Consider the following 19132-nt stretch of genomic DNA (forward strand, 5'->3'; position numbering starts at 1 on the left):
CTCCTCCCCAGAATATCACACTCAATGCCCTTTCAATGCACACAAACTCCAACATAGCTCCACAGCCTCATGTCTTCCTTCCTTCACATCAAGATTCCAATTTCCTACTCCTAGATTCAAGTCTCCAAACCAACACTTCTAGAAACTCCTTCTTAGTTCTGGACCTTCCAACTTCCAAAAATGCTACACATTCTTAAACTGATGCAAAACTGCATACGAGAGATGCCAGCAGGCCTTCAGTTTCCAGGATTATATCTGGTGCAAATATTGTTGTTGTGGAAAAAAATACTTCTAAAGAGCAACTCCTTATTATAATCAACTTAAAGTGAGCAGTACCTCATTTGCGCGCACACACAGTACAAATAAACTTCCTGGGGATCAACTTTTAAATGTGAAAGTACAACCAATTGAAACTTAAATTTCATTGACGAGCGTACAGACAGAAAGATCATTTCAACATATTTACAAATGTTGTATTTTATGACAGTATCTTAACTACTGTAATGTAGCTGATATTTAAAAGGATACTAGTAACTGGATGGGAGTTGACAAAGATTAATGAGAAAAGGAGATAGTGGCAGCTGTCCTCGAGAAGGGCCTGACTCAGAAGTGCACGACTCAGTTGGAAGTGAGGTAAACGTTGATGTAGTCGAAGTGCACTGGTAAGGGCATTTGCCAGCAATGCACGTTGGTAAAAATTGGCAGCTTCATATAATCTGTAAAACAAGGATCGGATGTTAGTAAATATGTCACCCATTTCAACAATTTAACCAGGCCTACAATTTATACACCACTTTGAAAAAAACCTTAGGATAGTTTTGGTTGTATATTCATGAAGATAATGATTTGCTTCAGGCAGCCATCAATTCTGCAGATCATCTAAAGAAAATGTTCCATTATTGCCACATAATACTGCATTTAGAATGTAACATACATGAAATTCTTTAACTTTTGTCTCCCGTAAAGCAGTGTTGCCACTTTTTGATACTAATATATTTTTGGGGAAAAATTAGAAATCAAATGATTTGCAGTTCAAAACAAACATCAAAAACAATGACACATTGTGGTCAACATGGATTTTTTTTTTTTTTACACCTGTATTGGAAATATATCAAAACCCCATGAATATCTGCAGCTTTCTACCTATCCATATTTCTTCAATTCGAGGATCCAACTTATCAAAAAGTATTTGGTGTGGGCAACAAATGGCAGTCTTGTAATAAAAACTTGGCAAACTGCTGAAAAGACATGAAGGAGCAAAGTCATGAAAAGATTTATATAGGAGAATCTTAAAATTGAGTCTGCCAGACTGAAAGTCGTTAGATGAAATCACCAAAGAAAAGATGGGTGCATTGGACTTGATGAGTTAAGATATTGACAGAAGAATTTTAGATTAACTCATTACTAGGGAGTGGAAAAGAAGTGAGGCTAGGAGAATGCTAAAATAACCACATAAAAAGCACCAAAGCCACAGATAAGGATATCAGCAGACAAGCTCAACCCAGGATACGATGCTGTGTGTTAGCATTCCTTGTTTTGATATAGCAATTCAGAAGGTCACAATATTATAATTAATGAAAAACATTAAATAACAAAGTGGAAAGGAACAAGGGTTAACATTTCAGGGTTGATGGCCCTAATGATTGGCAGGAACAGAAGAATGACTGGTCTTCCTGAATTATCCTCCATAAAATCTCAGGATTACTGCCTGTGCCACATGCTGAAGGCAAAAATAACGAGGTCAGGCAGATAAATGCTTGGGTGAGAAACTGGTGCAGGGGTCAGGTCTTCAGGATAACAGGCAGCAAGGATGACGAGCAGCAGACGAGACAAAATAATAGGATGTTAGAGACACATTACAGTACAACTCCGATTATCCAAAATCAGGTTCTCCAAAATCTTCATTTATCCAATTGTGGAATGCTTATGGGAAGGCTTTTTGGAGCAGCTTGATGAGCCCACCAGGGGTTTTACGATAATTATGGGGGACTTTAACATAAAAGTAGATTGGAAAAGTAGAGCCATTTTGAATGCTGTTCTGGATTGGGTGCTGTGTAATGAACCAGAGGTGATTAGAGAGCTTAAGGTAAAGGAACCATAGGAGGGAGTGATCACAATATGATTTAAGTTCACTTTGAAATTTGAAAAAAAGGATAAAGTCTAATGTCAATATTTCAGTGGAGTAAAGGAAATTGCAGTCGCATGAAAGAGGAACTGCCCAAAGACTATTGGAAAAGCACTGATGGAGAACACAACAAATCAACAATGGCTGGAATTTATGTGCAAAATGAGGAAAGTGCAGGACAGGAACAAACCAAAAATAAAGAAAATTGTGAATGGAAAAATGAGAAAATTGTGGCTAACGAGGAGAGTTAAAGTTAAAGTAAAAGCAAAAACAAAAGCAAAATATGGGGCAGACAAGGAAGCAAAAATGAGAGGAAATATAGAGGACTGGGAAACTTTTAAAAACTTGGAAGAAAACTAAGGTGATTAGAAAGGAAAAGAATTATGAAAGGATATTAGCAAGTAATATCAAAAAGGATACCAAAAGCTTTTTTTTTTTAAATATATAAAGAGTAATAGAGTGACCAAAGTAGACATAGGACCAATAGAAAATGACAATGGAGAAATTGTAATGGGAGAGAAAAGATATTAGAGGAATTGAATGAATATTTTGGATCAGTCTGCACTGTGGAAGACATTACACGTACACAATCCTTTATCCGGACATCTAAAATCTGGAAAGCTCCAAAATGCGGCAAGTGGGGACTGGCAGTTGGGGGAGGCGGCCGAGGAACCAGCGGCCAGGAGACTGGAAGTGGGGGGGGGGGGGGGGTGGGGGTGGATATGGCAGCACAATTCGGGTGTGCTTTCCGAAATCTGGAAAAATCTGAAATTCGGAACACACTGTCCCCCAAGCGTTCCGGATAAAACATCATGGACCTGTAGTAGCATACTGGACTCTCATGGCTCTCTCAGAAGATAAGTGAGTGTGGTCAAGATCACGAGAGAGAAGCTAAGTATAAATAAGTCTCCTAGACCAGATGAAGTGTACCCTTAGGTTCTGAAGTAAGTAGCTGTAGAAATTGTAGAGGGATTGCTAATAATATTCGAGAAATAAACAGTCTTGCATGATTCCGGTGAACTGGAGGATTGCGAATGTCACTCTACTGTTTAAGAAGAGAGCGAGGCAGTAGAAATTAGTGACCTATTAGCTTGATGTCGGGGGTTAGGCAGCACTGGAGTCTACTGTCAACCATGAGGTTATGGAATACCTGGAGGTACACTAAAAGGTAGGCCCAAGTCAGTAGAGTTTCCTTAAAGGAAAATCATGCCTGACAAAGCACAGGTAGGATAGACAGAGAAGATACAGTGGATGTTTTGTATTTGGACTTTCAAAAGGTCTTTGACAAGGTTCCACACACAAGGCTGCTAAACAACATGAGAGACTTTGGAATTACAGGAAGGATACTAGCATGAGTAGAGCATTGATTGATTGGCAGGAAATAGAGAGATGGAATAAAGGGATCCTATTCTGGTTGGATACCAGTTATCATTGGTGTTCTGCAGGGCTTGGTGTTGGGCTGGTTTTTTTTTTACATTATATATATAAATGATTTGAATTAGGGAATAGATGACTCGGTATCTAAATTTGCAGATGATGCCAAAATAGGTGGTTGGGGAAGTGGTGCTGAGGATACTGAAACACTGCAGAGACTTGGATAGATTAGGAGATTGTATTTCATCTGGCATCTCCGCCCAATGTTGGAAAGTGTACAGTCATGTTGACCTCCAGGTTGGGTTGGTGGTGAAGCTAGCGAATGCAATGTTGGCATTCATATCTACAGGCTTATTAGAAGGATATGAGGAATGAAAGGGTTAGTACATGAGAAACGATTGTGTCAGCTCTTGAACTGTACTCATTTGAGTACAGAAGGATGTTGGGGGGGGGGGGGAAGACGCAGAACCCGTAGAGGCATTTTGAATGCTGAAAGGGCTTGACAGAGTAAATGTGACAATGATGTTTCCCCACTGTAGAGGGTTCTAGGACATAATTTCAGTATAAAACGGTGTTAATTTGAAACAGATGTGGAAAAATTTCTTTAGTTAGAAGGTCATGAGATTGTGGAACTTGTTGACACAGGCAGCTGAAGAAGCAAGGTCGCTGGGTGTACTTAAGGCAAAGATTGACAGGTTTTTGATTAGTCAAGGCATCAAAGGTACCAGGGAGCAAGCCAGGGAGTGGAGCTGAGTGGGTGGATGGATCAGCTCATGATTACAATGGCAGAGGAGACTTCATGGGCCAATGGGCCTATTATGGGCCTGTATCTTGTGAAAACCCAGATGCAGTTCATGTGTATCCTGTGAAAGCATTTCAGGCAAATTTTCAAAAATAGTTGACTATCAGATGTTAGGAAAAGTAACCAAAAGATTGAAAAAGTTTGAAGAGTGGGAACCCATAAAGCTCTAAATAGGAACTATTTATTAACTTCTGGAGTCTTGAATTAACTTCATGGTTAATACCATGCTGTTAGCCATCTCCATTGACAATTAATGTCCTTTAAATCACCAAACATATTATTCCACACTTTTCTGTTCGCTTTTGAATAAATTACCATTTGGTTTACCACACCAAATGCTTCCATAAAATATTGACCAAACGTTCTTAACCTCTAGAGCACACATGTCAAATTCTGGCCTGCGGGCCAAATTTGGCCCGCGATATAATTATATTTGGCCCGCAAGATCATATTAAATATATATTAGAGTTGGCCCACTGGCCGCCACGCAAGTATAGCACATGCACAGCAGCAAGCACTACCATAGTTGTTTTTAGCACTTCCACAGCAGGCACAGCAGTACACCGATATAGTTAACGGGAAAGTTAATTAGATATTCACAGCGGCGCCGATACAATGGACCCGCCGCCTAGCTACAACGGACCCGCCACCTAGCTCCATGTGGCTGGACGTGGTGGGTCACCTCCGCGTCTCCTTGAGCTTCATCTGTGGGCGGGTGCTGCTGGGCATCGGACTTTCCGCTGGGGTGGAGGTCGCGGACGAGTTCTACCGCTCTCACGGTATTCCCAGTGAGATGGCGAGACCAGCGGGGACTCCTTGGGTTGTTGGCGGCAGTTGCGGCAGGTGGAGGCGGGGGCGGCAGAGGGAGAGGGGGCGGGTGGGGGGATGCCGCTCGGGTTTGCTGGCTGGGCTGGGGAGGGCTCCCTGCAGACCTCCGCTCCCTGGCATGCTTCTTGGCAACGTGCGATCCTTGGCTTAAAGGCTAGAGAGAAATATTATTTATTGAATATTTTATTTCTTATTTGTTAATGCTTCTTATGGAAAGAGTTTAACCAAAACTATTATTAAACATTTATTTTAATATGAAAAAGTTTAACATTACATATGTTGAGAGAAAACATGCGACTTAGTCCAAGTTTTTAATTTTGGCCCTCGGTGAATTTGAGTTTGACACCCCTGCTCTAGAGCAATGTACGGTTCAATTTATCAAAATGCATTAATATAAATGCATTTTATTAATGGTACATTTTAAATTATTTCAATATCAATAAAATGCTCCTCTTCAATGATGATGCTAATTCAATAAATTTAACAAATGATACTTACCCCATAAAAGGAAATATAAACAAGATGGAACAGTATACTGTGAAAAGTCGAGAAAGCCACATGGCAGCCTCCAGTTTGTTCGCCATCATGTATTGCTGAAAATGGGTGGAGAGATTTGTTAATGAATTCTGAATTGCTATTAACAAACACAAATACTAAAAATCCAGACAAATGTACTTTTGTTTAATCATCAAGACTTAGCCAGCAAAAGTTCTTGCATGAAATTCGTGACCAAAATAATTAATATTCAATCTTCAATATTTGGAAAACAATGCTCAAAAATATTAGTTTCACTATTTTTCTTTCAACAATTACAGAGCCAAATGACTAAATTAGTACAAGGAGATTGAGCACAAAACTTAAAAGCCAGGCATTTGAGAAAGTCAACAAATAGCAACCACTTCTAAATATAATTTTTCCAATAGACAGAAAAATCACAACAGAAGCATTACCAAACAGAAAACCAATTTGTAATAATACTCATGTAAGAGTAATAATTTTAATTGTCATAAATAAAACTGATCTTCCTAAATAAAGCCATTAATCGAGTAGCCCTTTTGCACTCAAAGCATTTTTGATAACCCAAATATGAACAAGACAGTTTGTGCAGCAGCTAGCACAACACCATTACAGCGCCAGTCACCTGGGTTTGAATCTGCTGCTGTGTATGAGGAGTTAATACATTCTCCAGGAGTCCACATGGGATTCCTCCGGGTGCTTTGGTTTCCTTTCATTTCCAAAGATGTACAACATTAGTAGGTTAATTGATCACATAATGTTTGGGACAAAGACACTTTTTTCCTTTATTTGTCCCTATGATCCATAGTTTCAAATTTGTTATCAAACAATTCACATGTAATTAAAGTACACAATCCAGACTTTATTCAAGGTTATTCGTATACATCTTGATTTGAACATTTAGAAATTATAGGACTTTTAATACATAGTCTCATTTCAGGGCACCAAAATGTTTGGGACACTTGGCTTCACAGGTATTTGTGAATACTTCAATTGCTTCATTGGTGCTGATACAAGAGAGTCAGACTTGTTTCTAAGTTTTCGATCACCTCTGGAGTATGTAGTTGCCATTTTCAACACGAGAACCAGAGTTGTGCTAATTAAAGTCAAAGAAGTCATTATGAGGCTGAAAAACAATAAGAATGAGACATCTCCAAATCCTTGGATTACCAAAATCAACAGTTTGGAACATCATTATGAAAAACCGTGCTGGTGAGCTCAGTAATTGCAAAGGGACTGGTATTCCAAGGAAGACCTCCACTGCTGACGTCAGAAGAATTCTTATAATGAAGAAAAATCCCCAAACACATGTCCAACAGATCAGAAACACTCTTCAGGAGACATTTGTGGCTATGTCAATGACCACTGTCCACAGAAGACTTCATGAAAAGAAATACAGAGGCTACACTGCAAGATGCAAATGAGCAGCCACAGAATGGATGGCCATATTTGTTTTCCAAGAAGTATTTAAAACAGCCTGAAGAATTCTGAATAAAGGAATGGTGGACAGATGATACCAAGATAACCTGTATCAGAATGATGTCAAAAGCAAACTGTGGAGGCATAAAGGAACTGCCCAGGATCCAAAGCATACCACCTTTGGCTTGATTTGCATTATGTTTAGGGATTTTTCTTCATTATGATGAGAGTTCTTCTGCCATCAGCAATGGTGGTCTTCTTGAAATACTAGTCCTTTGCAATGACTGATCTTACCACTACACTCTTCTTAATGATGTTCCAAATAGTTGATTTTGGTAATCCTAAGGTTTGGGCAATGTCTCTTACTGTGTTATTCTTGTTTTTCAGCCTCATAATGGCTTCTTTGCCTTTCACATTGGCAAAACTCAGGTCCTCAAGTTGAAAAATGGCAACTACAGACTCCAAAAGTGATCAAAAGCTTAGAGGCGTCTAACTTTCTCATTCCCATACCAATGAAGCAATTAAACCAGTGGTTATCAAACTTTCTTTCCACTCACATACCACTTTAAGTAATCGTTATTTCATAGGAGGAATTATTTAAGGTGGTATTTGAGTGGGGAAGGTTGAGAATCACTGCTCTAGACCTAATTGTTACTGAAATATTTTGCTTGAGAAAAATTGTCATTGGCCCATTTCCTTTGGAGTTATGAAACCGTGCACATAACGAGCCAATGAGGTACAATTAAAACAGTGTTTTTCAAACTTTTTATTTCCATTCACATACTACCTTCAGTAATCCCTTACTTATAACAGAGCCACTATAATAGTAATAGGGATTACTGAAGGTGGTATGTGAGCAAAAAGAAAAAGTTTGAAAATCATTGAACTAAACATACCCGAGTACTCAAACACCTGTAAAGCCAAATGTCCCAAATGAGGGGACTATGCACAAAAAGTGCTCTAATTTCTACGTGGTCAAACCAAACTATATACAATTAACCTTGAAGTCAGGAATTTGCACTTTAATTACATGTGAATTAAAACTTTAAAACTGCCAATCACAGGGTTAAGGAAAAAAGTGTCTGTTCCAAACATTATGAAGGGCACTATAGGTGTATTTGGCCTGTTACCATGCAGCATCCCCAAGCTAAATTAAAAACTGATTTGTGAACTTGCATGATTATTTGAATGTGCAAGCATGGGCATCAATAGCAGATGCTCATCGTTAACAGAGGATTATCCAATAATTATCCATTTTGAATAATAGTTCCATCATTAACCACTTTTTAGAGTAAATGCACTTGTATTGACAGTATTCATTATCAAGCTATAAACTTTAGAATCAGAAACGCATTGACATGCCAGACAGATGAGGGATCATGTCTGGCATTCCAATGGGTTTCTAATTCTAAAGTACAAATTTAATCTCATGATTTAGGAGTGTAAAATGGAGATGAATGGATTTCTCTTGTCCATCAGTTTAGAAGAAGGAACCATTTAGGGTAATTTAGCAGGAACATTATGCAATAATTACTAGTTTTTGTTTGTTTATTTTTTTACCCGAAGAACTCATTTTTATCTGTTATGTAAAAAAAAATGTTTTTTTTTCCTAATTTAGAATGTACATTGGTTTATGCACTGTCTATAATTATCCTAAATCTAAACAAATTCTAATCTTTACAAGATTATTCATCCATGGAAACACGGAACACAACAGCACACAAAACACACTATTCGGCCCATCTAGTCTGTGCCTAAACATTATTCCACTAGTTCCAATGACCTGTACCCATTCCATAACCCTCCAGCCCTCTTCCATCCATGAATCTATCCAATTTATTCTTAAAACTTAAAGAGTGAGTCTGCATTTATATCAGATGGGAGCTCATTCCACACTTCCACTACTCTCTGAGTGAAGAAGTTCCCCCTAATGTTCCTCCAAAACCTTTCCCCTTTCACCCTAAAGCCAAGTCCTCTCGTATATATCTCTCCTAATCTAAGTGGAAAGAGACTACTTGCGTCTACTCTGTCTATAACCCTCAATTTTGTAAACCTCTATCAAATCTCCCCTCATTTTTCTACGCTCCAAGGAATAAAGTTGTAACCTATTTAATCTTTCCCTGTAACTCAATTCCTGAAAGCCTGGCAACATCGTAGTAAATCTTCTCTGCACTCTTTCAATCTGATCGATATCCTTCCTGTAGTTAGGCAACCAGAACTGCACACAATACCCCATAATTAGCCTCACCAATGTCTTATATAACCTCACTATAACATGCCAACTCTCATACTCAATACTTCAATTTATGAAGGCCAAGATGCCAAAAGCTTACTTTACAACCCTCTCTACCTGTGATTCCACTTTCAGGGAATTATGTATCTGAATTCCCAGATCCCTTTGTTTCTCTGCACTCCTCAGTGCCCTACAATTAACTATGTATGTTCTACCTTGGTTTGTCCTTCCAAAATACAGCACCTCACATTTGACTGCATTAAATACCATCTGCCATTTTTTTCAGCCTATTTTTCCAGCTGGTCCAGATCCCTCTACAAGCTTTGAAAACCTTCTTTGCTCTCCACAACACCTCCAATCTTATTGCCATCCAGTTCATCACATTATCATCCAGATCATTGATATAGATGACAAACAGCAATGGTCCCAGCACCAATCCCTGAGGCACTCCATTAATCACAGGCCTCCAGTCTGAGAAGCAATCTTCCCCTACCACTCGGTCTTCTCCCATTCATGCCAATTTTGAAACCAGTTTGCAATCTATCCATGGATATCTAGTGCCTAAACCTTCTGAACTAACCTACCATGTGGGATCTTGTCAAAAGCCTTAAAGTCCATGCAGCCAACATCCACAGCCTTTCCTTCATCTACTTTCATGGCATCCTCAAAAAAACTTGATTTGTTAAACACGAACTACCATACATAAAGCCATGCTGACGATTCTTAATCAGCCCTTGGCTGTCTAAATACTAATAAATCTGATCTTTCAAGACACCCGCCAATAATTTACCTACTACTGATGTCAGGCTCACTGGCCTATAATTTCCTGGTTTACTTTAGGAGTCCTTTTTAAACAATGGAACAACATGAGCTACCCTCCAATCTTCCGGCACCTCACCTGTGACTCAAGGACATTTTAAATATTGCTGCCAATATTTGCACTAGCCTCCCTCAAAGTCCGAGGGAACATCATGTCAGGCCTGGGGGATTTATCTACACTTATTTGCTGTAAGGCAGCAAGCACTTACTCCTCTTTACTCTCTATATGCTCCTTGACAGTGATACATTGATACTTACTTCAGTAAATTATTTCCAGTTGATTAACAGGTTACATGTATCACTTAATATTATGCCTGAAATATTTCAGAACTACAAACTAAAAAAATATAAAAATCACCTAACTCAATAATGCAAACACCTTACATAACAATGTTTCAGTTGAACCAACAGATTTATGTTCCCTGTATCAAAGTTCTGAAACTTAATTTCTCAAACTTCCATAAAATTTGTATCTGCTCCTCCAAGTTAGGGTAGGCCTCTATTAATAATGACAAAGATAAATAGTTTTTGTTATACACATTGTGCAACATACATATGCACCTGCTGCAGCCGGACAGGTAATTGTAAACATAAAACTATAACACTAAGCAAAATTGAATTAAGAGAGACAATGCACAAGATGGATAATCAGTAATCTTAGTGCCAAAAAATGACTTGCAATACTACAGCCAGTCCTTTTGGGCTGCCGGAAAAGTCTGTAATTAGTTTACTAAGGGGATGTTTAGAAGTTTCCCTTTCACACTTGCAAGTTATCCCAGGAATTAACCATCAATTGGCCTTTAAAGTGCCAAGTGTGAAGGCAAAATCAGATCAATGCCGGCATCTCACGCCAGGGATGGATTGCCTCGACCCCTAGTACAATCCTTGGCATCTGCAGACGCTGGCATTGCAATCAGGCAAGTGCGAAACAGGTAATTGTATTGTGGGATTGAAATGACCAAGTTTTTGCACGAGAAGTAAAAGATTAAAATGAAGGTATAAACTTTGCTGTGAGAAAGTCACAGCAGGGTGGGGGAGGGGGGAGCGAGAGAGAGTTACGAAATAAATAGCAATAGTGGACAATTTTTAAACAGCATGGGAAAGTTGGTAGCACTATAGCGCACAATTTATAAAGACTGTGGGGAAAAAAGCAATGGCAGATGTCACGTCCCAGAATGCCATGCAGCAGAGAAACCCCTCCATAAATGCTCTGATGCTGCAGCCGGTCATGCAGCCCTTTCTCTGGTGCATGGCATTCTGGGAGGGAAGATCCACCATTGCTCCCCCCCCCCACAGTATTCATAAATTGTACGCTAGAGCATTAAACTTTCCCACACTAGATAAATTGAGCTATAGCGCTACAAATTTTCCCACACTATACAAATTGAGCACTAAAGTACAACCATCTTTCCCAGTTAAAAATTGTCCGCTATTGCAATTTATCACTAGCACTTTCCCACGGTCCCTTATAAAGGTGTATATAGGTCGGCACAATAACAACAGGAGCTGAAGAGCTCATACTGCACTTTTCATTATGTTATAATTAGGCATGATTAATTTTGTTCAAATACAAGATCATAATAAATTGGTCAGGATTTAGGGCAAGCCCACCTTTGCTCGATGCGTCACGACATCAACAGTAGAAGGTCAAACAGTCCTAACCCCAGGGATGGCTCATTGCAAGTGTGAAAGCATTTAGTGTCCCAGTTAGGAGTGATCAACTGTGAAAAGCCAAACCCCCATTCTTATCCCGGGACACTGAACGGCCAATTTCATGGCTTGCAAGTGTGAAAGGGGCTTCTGATAGATACTGGGAATAACTAGTGATGCAACTACCATTATCATTTCCTGCAACCAAAATAAAGAAATGGCACTAAAATATGGAAATTCTTGTCCACTAAGCTCAGGCGATCATGGATAAGAATGTACTTTGCATACTTCAAGAGTACAGGAGGCAAAAATGTTTACAGAATGTACAATGATAAATTCCATATAACCACTTACATAAATAAATCCCCACCCTCCTAGTCCCACTGACCAGCACCTGGTCCATACCCCTCCAGTCCTCTCCTATCCATGTAACTATCTAGTCTTTCCTTAAATGTAACCAATGATCCCGCCTCGATCACGTCTGTCAGAAGCTCATTCCACATCCCCACCACCCTTTGCGTAAAGAAATTGCCCCTCATGTTCCCCTTATACTTTTCCCCCTTCAATCTTAAACCATGCCCTCTAGTTTGAATCTCCCCCACTCTTAACTGAAAAAGCCTATCCACGTTTACTCTGTCTGTCCCTTTTAAAATCTTAAACACCTCTATCAAGTCCCCTCTCAATCTTCTACGCTCCAGAGAAAAAAGCCCCAGTCTGCACAACTTTTCCCTGTAATTCAAATGGAAAATTCAGCTGTATCAGAAACTGTCATTAACAAAAAGTATTTGTTGTACTCACCAAGATACCACCCTGAGGGCCATTTCTAGTAGAGTCTGCCATATCAGAATGCTGGAAGGGAAATAATCTTAGTTAATCAAATACCTTCTAAAAATGAACACAGTAATCTGACCATCCAATTCTTTGCTATCTGTGGAATATTGTCAATTCTGAATTGCTACCACATTTCTCTACCTAAAACCCCATAGCATGCATTTCAACAAAAGGAACACATAAATGAGTGCATTGAACATCATAACATGTATATTTTATATCTGATTGCTTGTACTTTATTATTTTGAATGAAATATACATAAACTGATAGTTTCAATTAACTAATGTTGAATTTACTGTTCATTGCACTATTATAAAACCATAAGCCTCAACAGCCACTCAGTGGTAAAATCTTTGCTACTGATTCACATTGCATTAGGTTAAAGAGAATCATCTACTGTTGAACATACCTTGGTTAAAATACAAGACATGATTGATTATCTAGACAACTGAAATGCCAATGTTTACAATTCAAGAATGAAAGCTAATCTATTTAAGGCTATTACCTAAATTATAATTTAATGGAACAAAATAGATTTTATTACTTGAGTGGGGTGAAGAAACATTAAAGCAGGAAAGTCCATCAAGTCTTGATAGTTTTTGAAAAATTCTTAGGTCAACAATAATGAAGTCCAAAATTTTGTGAAACAAATTAGCTCACAACAACCGAGAACAATTATGTGGTCATTTCATTATGTGATTTATAGGCAGACCCGAGTTAGACCATTCTTCCCCCGAAAAAGTACGTGGAACCTGTTGTGAAATTCTGACAGTTCTGCACCAAATTGCTGGCATCTTTCGACAGATGCCACCAAATTTGAGATATCTATACGAGAGAAAATCTTGAACCTAAACACAATTCCCTTAAAAAACTCAGCAGATCAAGCAGCATCAATGGGAGAAAAAGAATGGTTGATGATTTGAGCTAAAACTCATATCAAGATTGAGGAAATGTAGTACAGAAACCAGAGTAAGGAGGAAAAGGTAGGACAAGGGCTCCTTGTGAGATTGGTGAAGAGATTAAATGTGATAGATAAAGGTAGAGGATTGGCAGATGCCAGACAAAGGGAAAGAGAATAAAAAAAAATAAACAGCTAATGTGGAGAAAGACAGGGCATACATGGTGGAGTCATGGCTGTCAGTGATGGAATCAGAGAAGTACAGAAGGTAGAAATGGTAACATAAATCATTTATAACTCTACTCTGGCTTCTGTATCTCATTTCCTCAGACATGATCAAGAGTTTTGTCTTGAAACATTGACCATTATTTCTCTTCCACTGATGCTGCTTGACCTGCTGAATTCCTTCAACAGATTGTGTTGAGCTTCATTTTCCAGCATCTGAAGTTCTCCTGTCCTTTTCCAAAATCCCAAACCTGTAGCTGCTCTTCATTATGCTTTTGTTGACCGTGCTCCAACATTTGTATTCCTTGCGGAGTTTAGCTGCAATCAAAAGCTTGCTACAATTTCCAGACAATTACATTGTAGGATCCGTCAGCTGAACTTGTGCCAGGTTAGAGAAAGAAAACTCATTCATCTCAATGAAAGGACAAGCTGAGAGGCAAGGGTAACACAGTTTAGTTAAATATTATTTTGTTAATCATTTATACAATTATTCCTATAATAACATTATGATTTTTTTTGTTAATGTCTAACTTGAGGTATGGCAGTCAAAGCAAAAAAAAACATGACTTGTCAAGTAATTTTTTTTTTTTAAAAATCAATTTCAGGGGTACCATTTATTCTCTGTCAACTATCCCAAAAGCAAAAGAGTGCTACACAATGCCACACAGTCTTGTCATTTACAAATGGGAACACACAAGTGAACATTAATGGGTGGATCCATTAAAAAAAAATGTTTGAAGCTTACCAGTGGCAGCCAGTTCTAGCTTATAAAAATTATAATTCTTTGTGGAAGCTGCTGTACAATGATTACAAGAAAATACTCCTCTTCATGCACAACATTCAATTCACTACCATTTAAAATTGCAGTTTGTTCCTGTTCCAATTATATGAAACAACTCTGTAAAGTAGAAATAAATTGAAAAAAAATGTTGGAAAAACTCAGCAAGTCAAATAGCAACTTTTCAGCCCAAATGTCTTTTAAAAAGTACTGTAAAAACTTAGAAATAAAATCTTTTTTTATATATAAGGGGAGAGATAGAGAGAACAATGGGAATAGTGTTAATAAGATGGGTGGCACAGCTGGTGGAGCTGCTACCTCCCAAATCCAGTTACCTGGTCTCAATCTCCAGTGTTGTGTGTGGAGTTTGGATGTTATCCATGTGACCGCTGATTTTCAGTAGGTGCTGGAGTTTCCTTTCACATCCCAAAGAAAGTGTGCATTGATGGGTTAATTTCCCATTGTAAACTGATTGCCCTTGGGCACAGAAAAGTAGTAGAACCTGAGAGGAGTTAATACTAATACTGAAAGAGAGGTTACAATAGTGTAAAAATGGTCACAGGGGACATGGTAAGCCAAAGGGTATGCTTCTGTACTGCAGCTCTCCAAGATTGTATATGTTTGGAAATGCAAATGGAAGTGAATGAAAACAACAGAAAAAAATCTATTAACTGAGAGATAGAGACAAGAGATGAAAACATTCTTGAAGCTGGAAAACAGAAATTAAATAATAAGTACTCGGAAGGTCAGGCAATAATTGGAAATAAAAACAAGAAATAGATTGCAATGAACATTTCAAAATGCCTCGGCGACCAAACAATTAGCCATTTTTATTTACAGCACTAAAATTTTAATAACTTGAGTGTTGCTGGGGAGGAGATCAAATTTTAAGGGATGCAATATTTAATCTAGTTTGGTCAAATAATTGTACTATTCATAATCTCAGTTTTTGGAATTTTTTAATGTAATATATTTCTTGACACTTTTCAGCTGGTCTATCAAATCCATTTTCTATAATATCTATAGATCAGATCAGAAATGAGCATAATATTCTCAAATGTATTATCACACTTGATCAGCAACTTTTCCAGCTCTTTCTATGGATATTTGAAGCAGCAGCCATTTTTCCTGTGTCCTCCACTAATTAACAAGACCACAGTCAAGTCTTTAAATCAGTGCAACTTTCCTACACAAGAATCAGTCATACAATGTAGAACCGGCCCTTTGGCCCAACTAGTTCATGCTGACCAATTGAACATGCTGGGCTAATCCCACTTTCCTGCATGTTTTCTATATCCTTATACATAAATCTGTCCAAATGTCTTTTGAGTGTTGTTATTCTGCTCACTTGCAATTTCATTTGGCAGCTCATTCCAGATACACAACAGCCCTCAGGTTTAAAAAGAATTGCCTCACAGGTCCATTCTGTATCATTCCCTTCTCACCTTCAACCTATGCCTTCCCGTTCTAGAATTATCTACCCTGTGGAAATACTTTACCCATGCCCCTCATGATTTTGTAAACCTCTACGAGATTTCTCATCCTTCCCTGCTCAAGGAAATAAAAACCCAGCCTATCCAATCTCTTTCCTACAACTCAATTCTTCCAGTCCAATAACATCTTCAATAGAATCTCCTCTGTGCCCCTTCCAATTTAAAAATCGATATCCATTCTATAAACCAGAATTACACAAATAACAGTAAGTAAGGTCTCACCAATGCCTTACACAGCTGAACTTTTCTACTCTATGCCCTGGCCCAATGAATATGCCAAAGACCTTCTTCACCACCTTATCCACCCAATATGTTGCAGCTGTACCCCTAGATCTCTCTGTACCACAACAGTCCCCAGGGCCTAATATTTTTTGTGCGAGTCCTGTTGTTTGGACTTATAATACAACATACCACACTTATCAGAGTTATATTTCATGTGTCACTCCTTAATCCAACATACCAACTTATTTAGAAATCCCTTGTAAACTTGAGATATCCTTCCTCATTGTCTATTTCACCACCAATGTTGGTGTTATCCACAAATTTACTAGTCAAGTTAAATACATTGTCATCGATGTTAACAATTTAAATTGAAAACAGCAGTTGGCCTTAAACCAAACCCTGCAGCACATCACTGGAATAAAACATCCTTCCACTACTCCCTACTGCCTCCTTTCACCAAGCCAGTTTTGAATCTAAGAGGCCAACTCACCTTGGATCCCTTGAGATTTAACCTTCCAGACTAACATGCCATGCAGGATCTTGTCAAACATCCATTGTCCTGTCTTAAGAGATGTTGCATGATCTACTGAGCTGCTCTAGTATTTTTGTGTATTCTACAACCTTTAACTTCTACTGAAAGAACAGGGAGCTACATTTCTTGGTTTTTTTTGGTTTAAAGAGAAATCTTATATAACCATTGAAATATAAAAAATAGGCATTACATTAAAGCTCAACCCAGTAGACAAGCAGGTCCTCAACCTGCACAATGTCAGAGGAAGCTCCTCTTCATCTCACTGAATTTGGAATGTACCCCATAGTTCTTGGAAATACACCTTTGTTTCAGCAGAAAAATTAGTTACTGTACAGCTGTTCCCTTCAAGTTGCCCAAAGGTCACCCTGATATAATAAAATCACGAACACAGATCATCAGTTTTCCCCCAAATGCAAATGGAAAATTTGTTCCCTCTATATTGTTTACATTTGTTATCTGTTTACAGTTCTTTTATAGGTTTACATGTTCACACTGTGTAGTTTATTTTTTGCACTACCAATTAGTGGTAATTCTGCCATATTCACATTATGGAGAATAAAGATAGAAGCAAATATGACAGCAACATTTCTGTATTTTTAGGCACATGAACAGGCAGAAAATGGTGGAAAATTGATTAATTTCCATGGCTGCATTGGTCACTGCAGACAGTGGGCTGAAGGTCCTGTTCCTATGTTACACTGTTCTATTTTCAAATAGTTGAGACCACAGCATCAATTACTTATAGATAAATGTAGCATTTCACATTTTCCCTTTCAATACATTATTCAAATGACATGGACTCTTGTGATGTAATCTTTAATGTGGCATCTTACTCAAATCTGTAATTTTTTTTAAAAAATGAACTTGCTTGTACATTCTCAAATAACTTTAGCAAAACTGGCACAATTTTCCTTCATAGAAGCCAAATGAATCTGTTTGAATGTCTTACAATTTTCAGTGTCCTGCAATTCACCCTCCAATAGTGGCTTCCATCTAAAACCAAACATTAAATGCGTCCAGCTGGCTTCCTGCTTTATCTCCCAGCTTTCTTGAAAGGCGTGGTAGCTTTCAAAACCTCTGGGACACTTTCTAAACCCAGGGAATTTTGTAAATAACAACCACCAGGTCAGAACAGATCTCCGCGCTGCCACTTTGAAGACGCAGCGATACACCGTCCTGCATTTACCAACAATGAGCTTGGGCCCAAGCCTCCCTCCACTCCATTATCTTGTCCCCTACCCCATCCCACTAAGAGACAGTGGGACCCGCCCTGTGCCTTTCCCAACGTGAAGGCACGTGTCTACAATACTGTTACATCATATGTAACCGACGTTTCGGTCAGGCCCGAAACGTCGCTTCTACCTTGACCTCGGATGGGCGCTGCGACCTCCTCCACCGTTTCTAATTCCAGTAACAGTGTCTGCAGACACTCCCCCGCCCCGTGACTTCTCCAGTGGGGCCTACCACTTTCACCGCGAGACACCGGGTGAGCGGCTTCTGGCCTGCCAGGAGCCCCTCTGGAAGGTTCCATCCCTTGAAACGGTGTTCACTCGCCATCATACCTGCAACTCGCGCAGCGGCACTGACTGTCTGAAGGGAGGGGGTAGGAGGAAAGAACCTGACCCTCACGGAGCTGCTCTCCCACGTTCTTCCTTCACCTCACTCCGCGACAGGCCAAGCTCGTGTCCGAACGCCGTTTCTACTGCGCAGGCGCGTGATCATACGCCCCCTGCCTGTGCCGGCCTGATATGCGCCCCTTTGGTGCGATCATTTCCCCAGTCGCTGGGTGCAATGCGAGCGAGGGCTGCCTGGTCTTGCGGAACGCTGGGCCGGGCTTTGCTGTGGAGACACGGGTCGAGGAGTTAGTTTGGAACTATGATGTTGAAGGACAAATGTGGAGGTCCTTGTTAACTAGACTGACTGCAAGGCCAAGGAGACATCATCAGCTGTGTTATTCAGGACTGACTCAAATGTTCAGAATACCTCCAGTCCAAGGCAGAAAATTTTAGAAACCGTCATATTTATAATGCTTAATACTGATATCTAACAGTTTTCTAATTGTCCCTCACAGAAATCTTTATAGAATGATTCAGCAGAGAAGGCCCAAGGTGCAAATAGCATAAGGACAAGTTGCAACAGCAATTGAAGTTCAGTGACTGCATTTATTGCAATGTTCAGCCATGCCTTCTTTTCTTTGGCTTGGCTTCGCGGACAAAGATTTATGGAGGGGTAAATGTCCACGTCAGCTGCAGGCTCGTTTGTGGCTGACAAGTCCGATGCAGGACAGGCAGACACGGTTGCAGGGGAAAATTTGTTGTTTTGATAGAAGTTTATTTGTCATAAAATATCATACAGTGAGAAGAGTTCTTCTGCAGACCGACGAGGT

General features: G+C 39.2%; 1 protein-coding gene across 10 annotated transcripts in view; it reads right to left on the reverse strand.

Moving 5' to 3' along the window:
- Positions 1-18464, reverse strand: part of tmem33 (transmembrane protein 33) — a 46147-nt gene extending 27683 nt beyond the window's left edge. The window contains exons 1-6 of one of the 10 annotated variants that reach the window (XM_069924796.1): positions 18309-18461; positions 14835-14976; positions 14467-14619; positions 12565-12615; positions 5628-5722; positions 529-716 (exon numbers count right to left, since the gene is read on the reverse strand). In XM_069924796.1, coding sequence (XP_069780897.1) covers positions 529-716; positions 5628-5722; positions 12565-12606 — 325 coding nt within the window. In that variant the 5' untranslated portion in view covers positions 12607-12615; positions 14467-14619; positions 14835-14976; positions 18309-18461. Of the gene's footprint in view, positions 1-528; positions 717-5627; positions 5723-12564; positions 12616-13972; positions 14442-14466; positions 14620-14834; positions 14977-17695; positions 17989-18210; positions 18229-18308 lie in introns of those variants that run through there. The other 9 variants (XM_069924795.1, XM_069924802.1, XM_069924798.1 and 6 more) reach the window with 9 other exon arrangements.
- Positions 18465-19132: the final 668 nt, after the last annotated feature.

This window comes from Narcine bancroftii, chromosome 3 (genome assembly GCF_036971445.1).
Source record: "Narcine bancroftii isolate sNarBan1 chromosome 3, sNarBan1.hap1, whole genome shotgun sequence".
Classification (NCBI taxonomy): Eukaryota; Metazoa; Chordata; class Chondrichthyes; order Torpediniformes; family Narcinidae; genus Narcine; species Narcine bancroftii.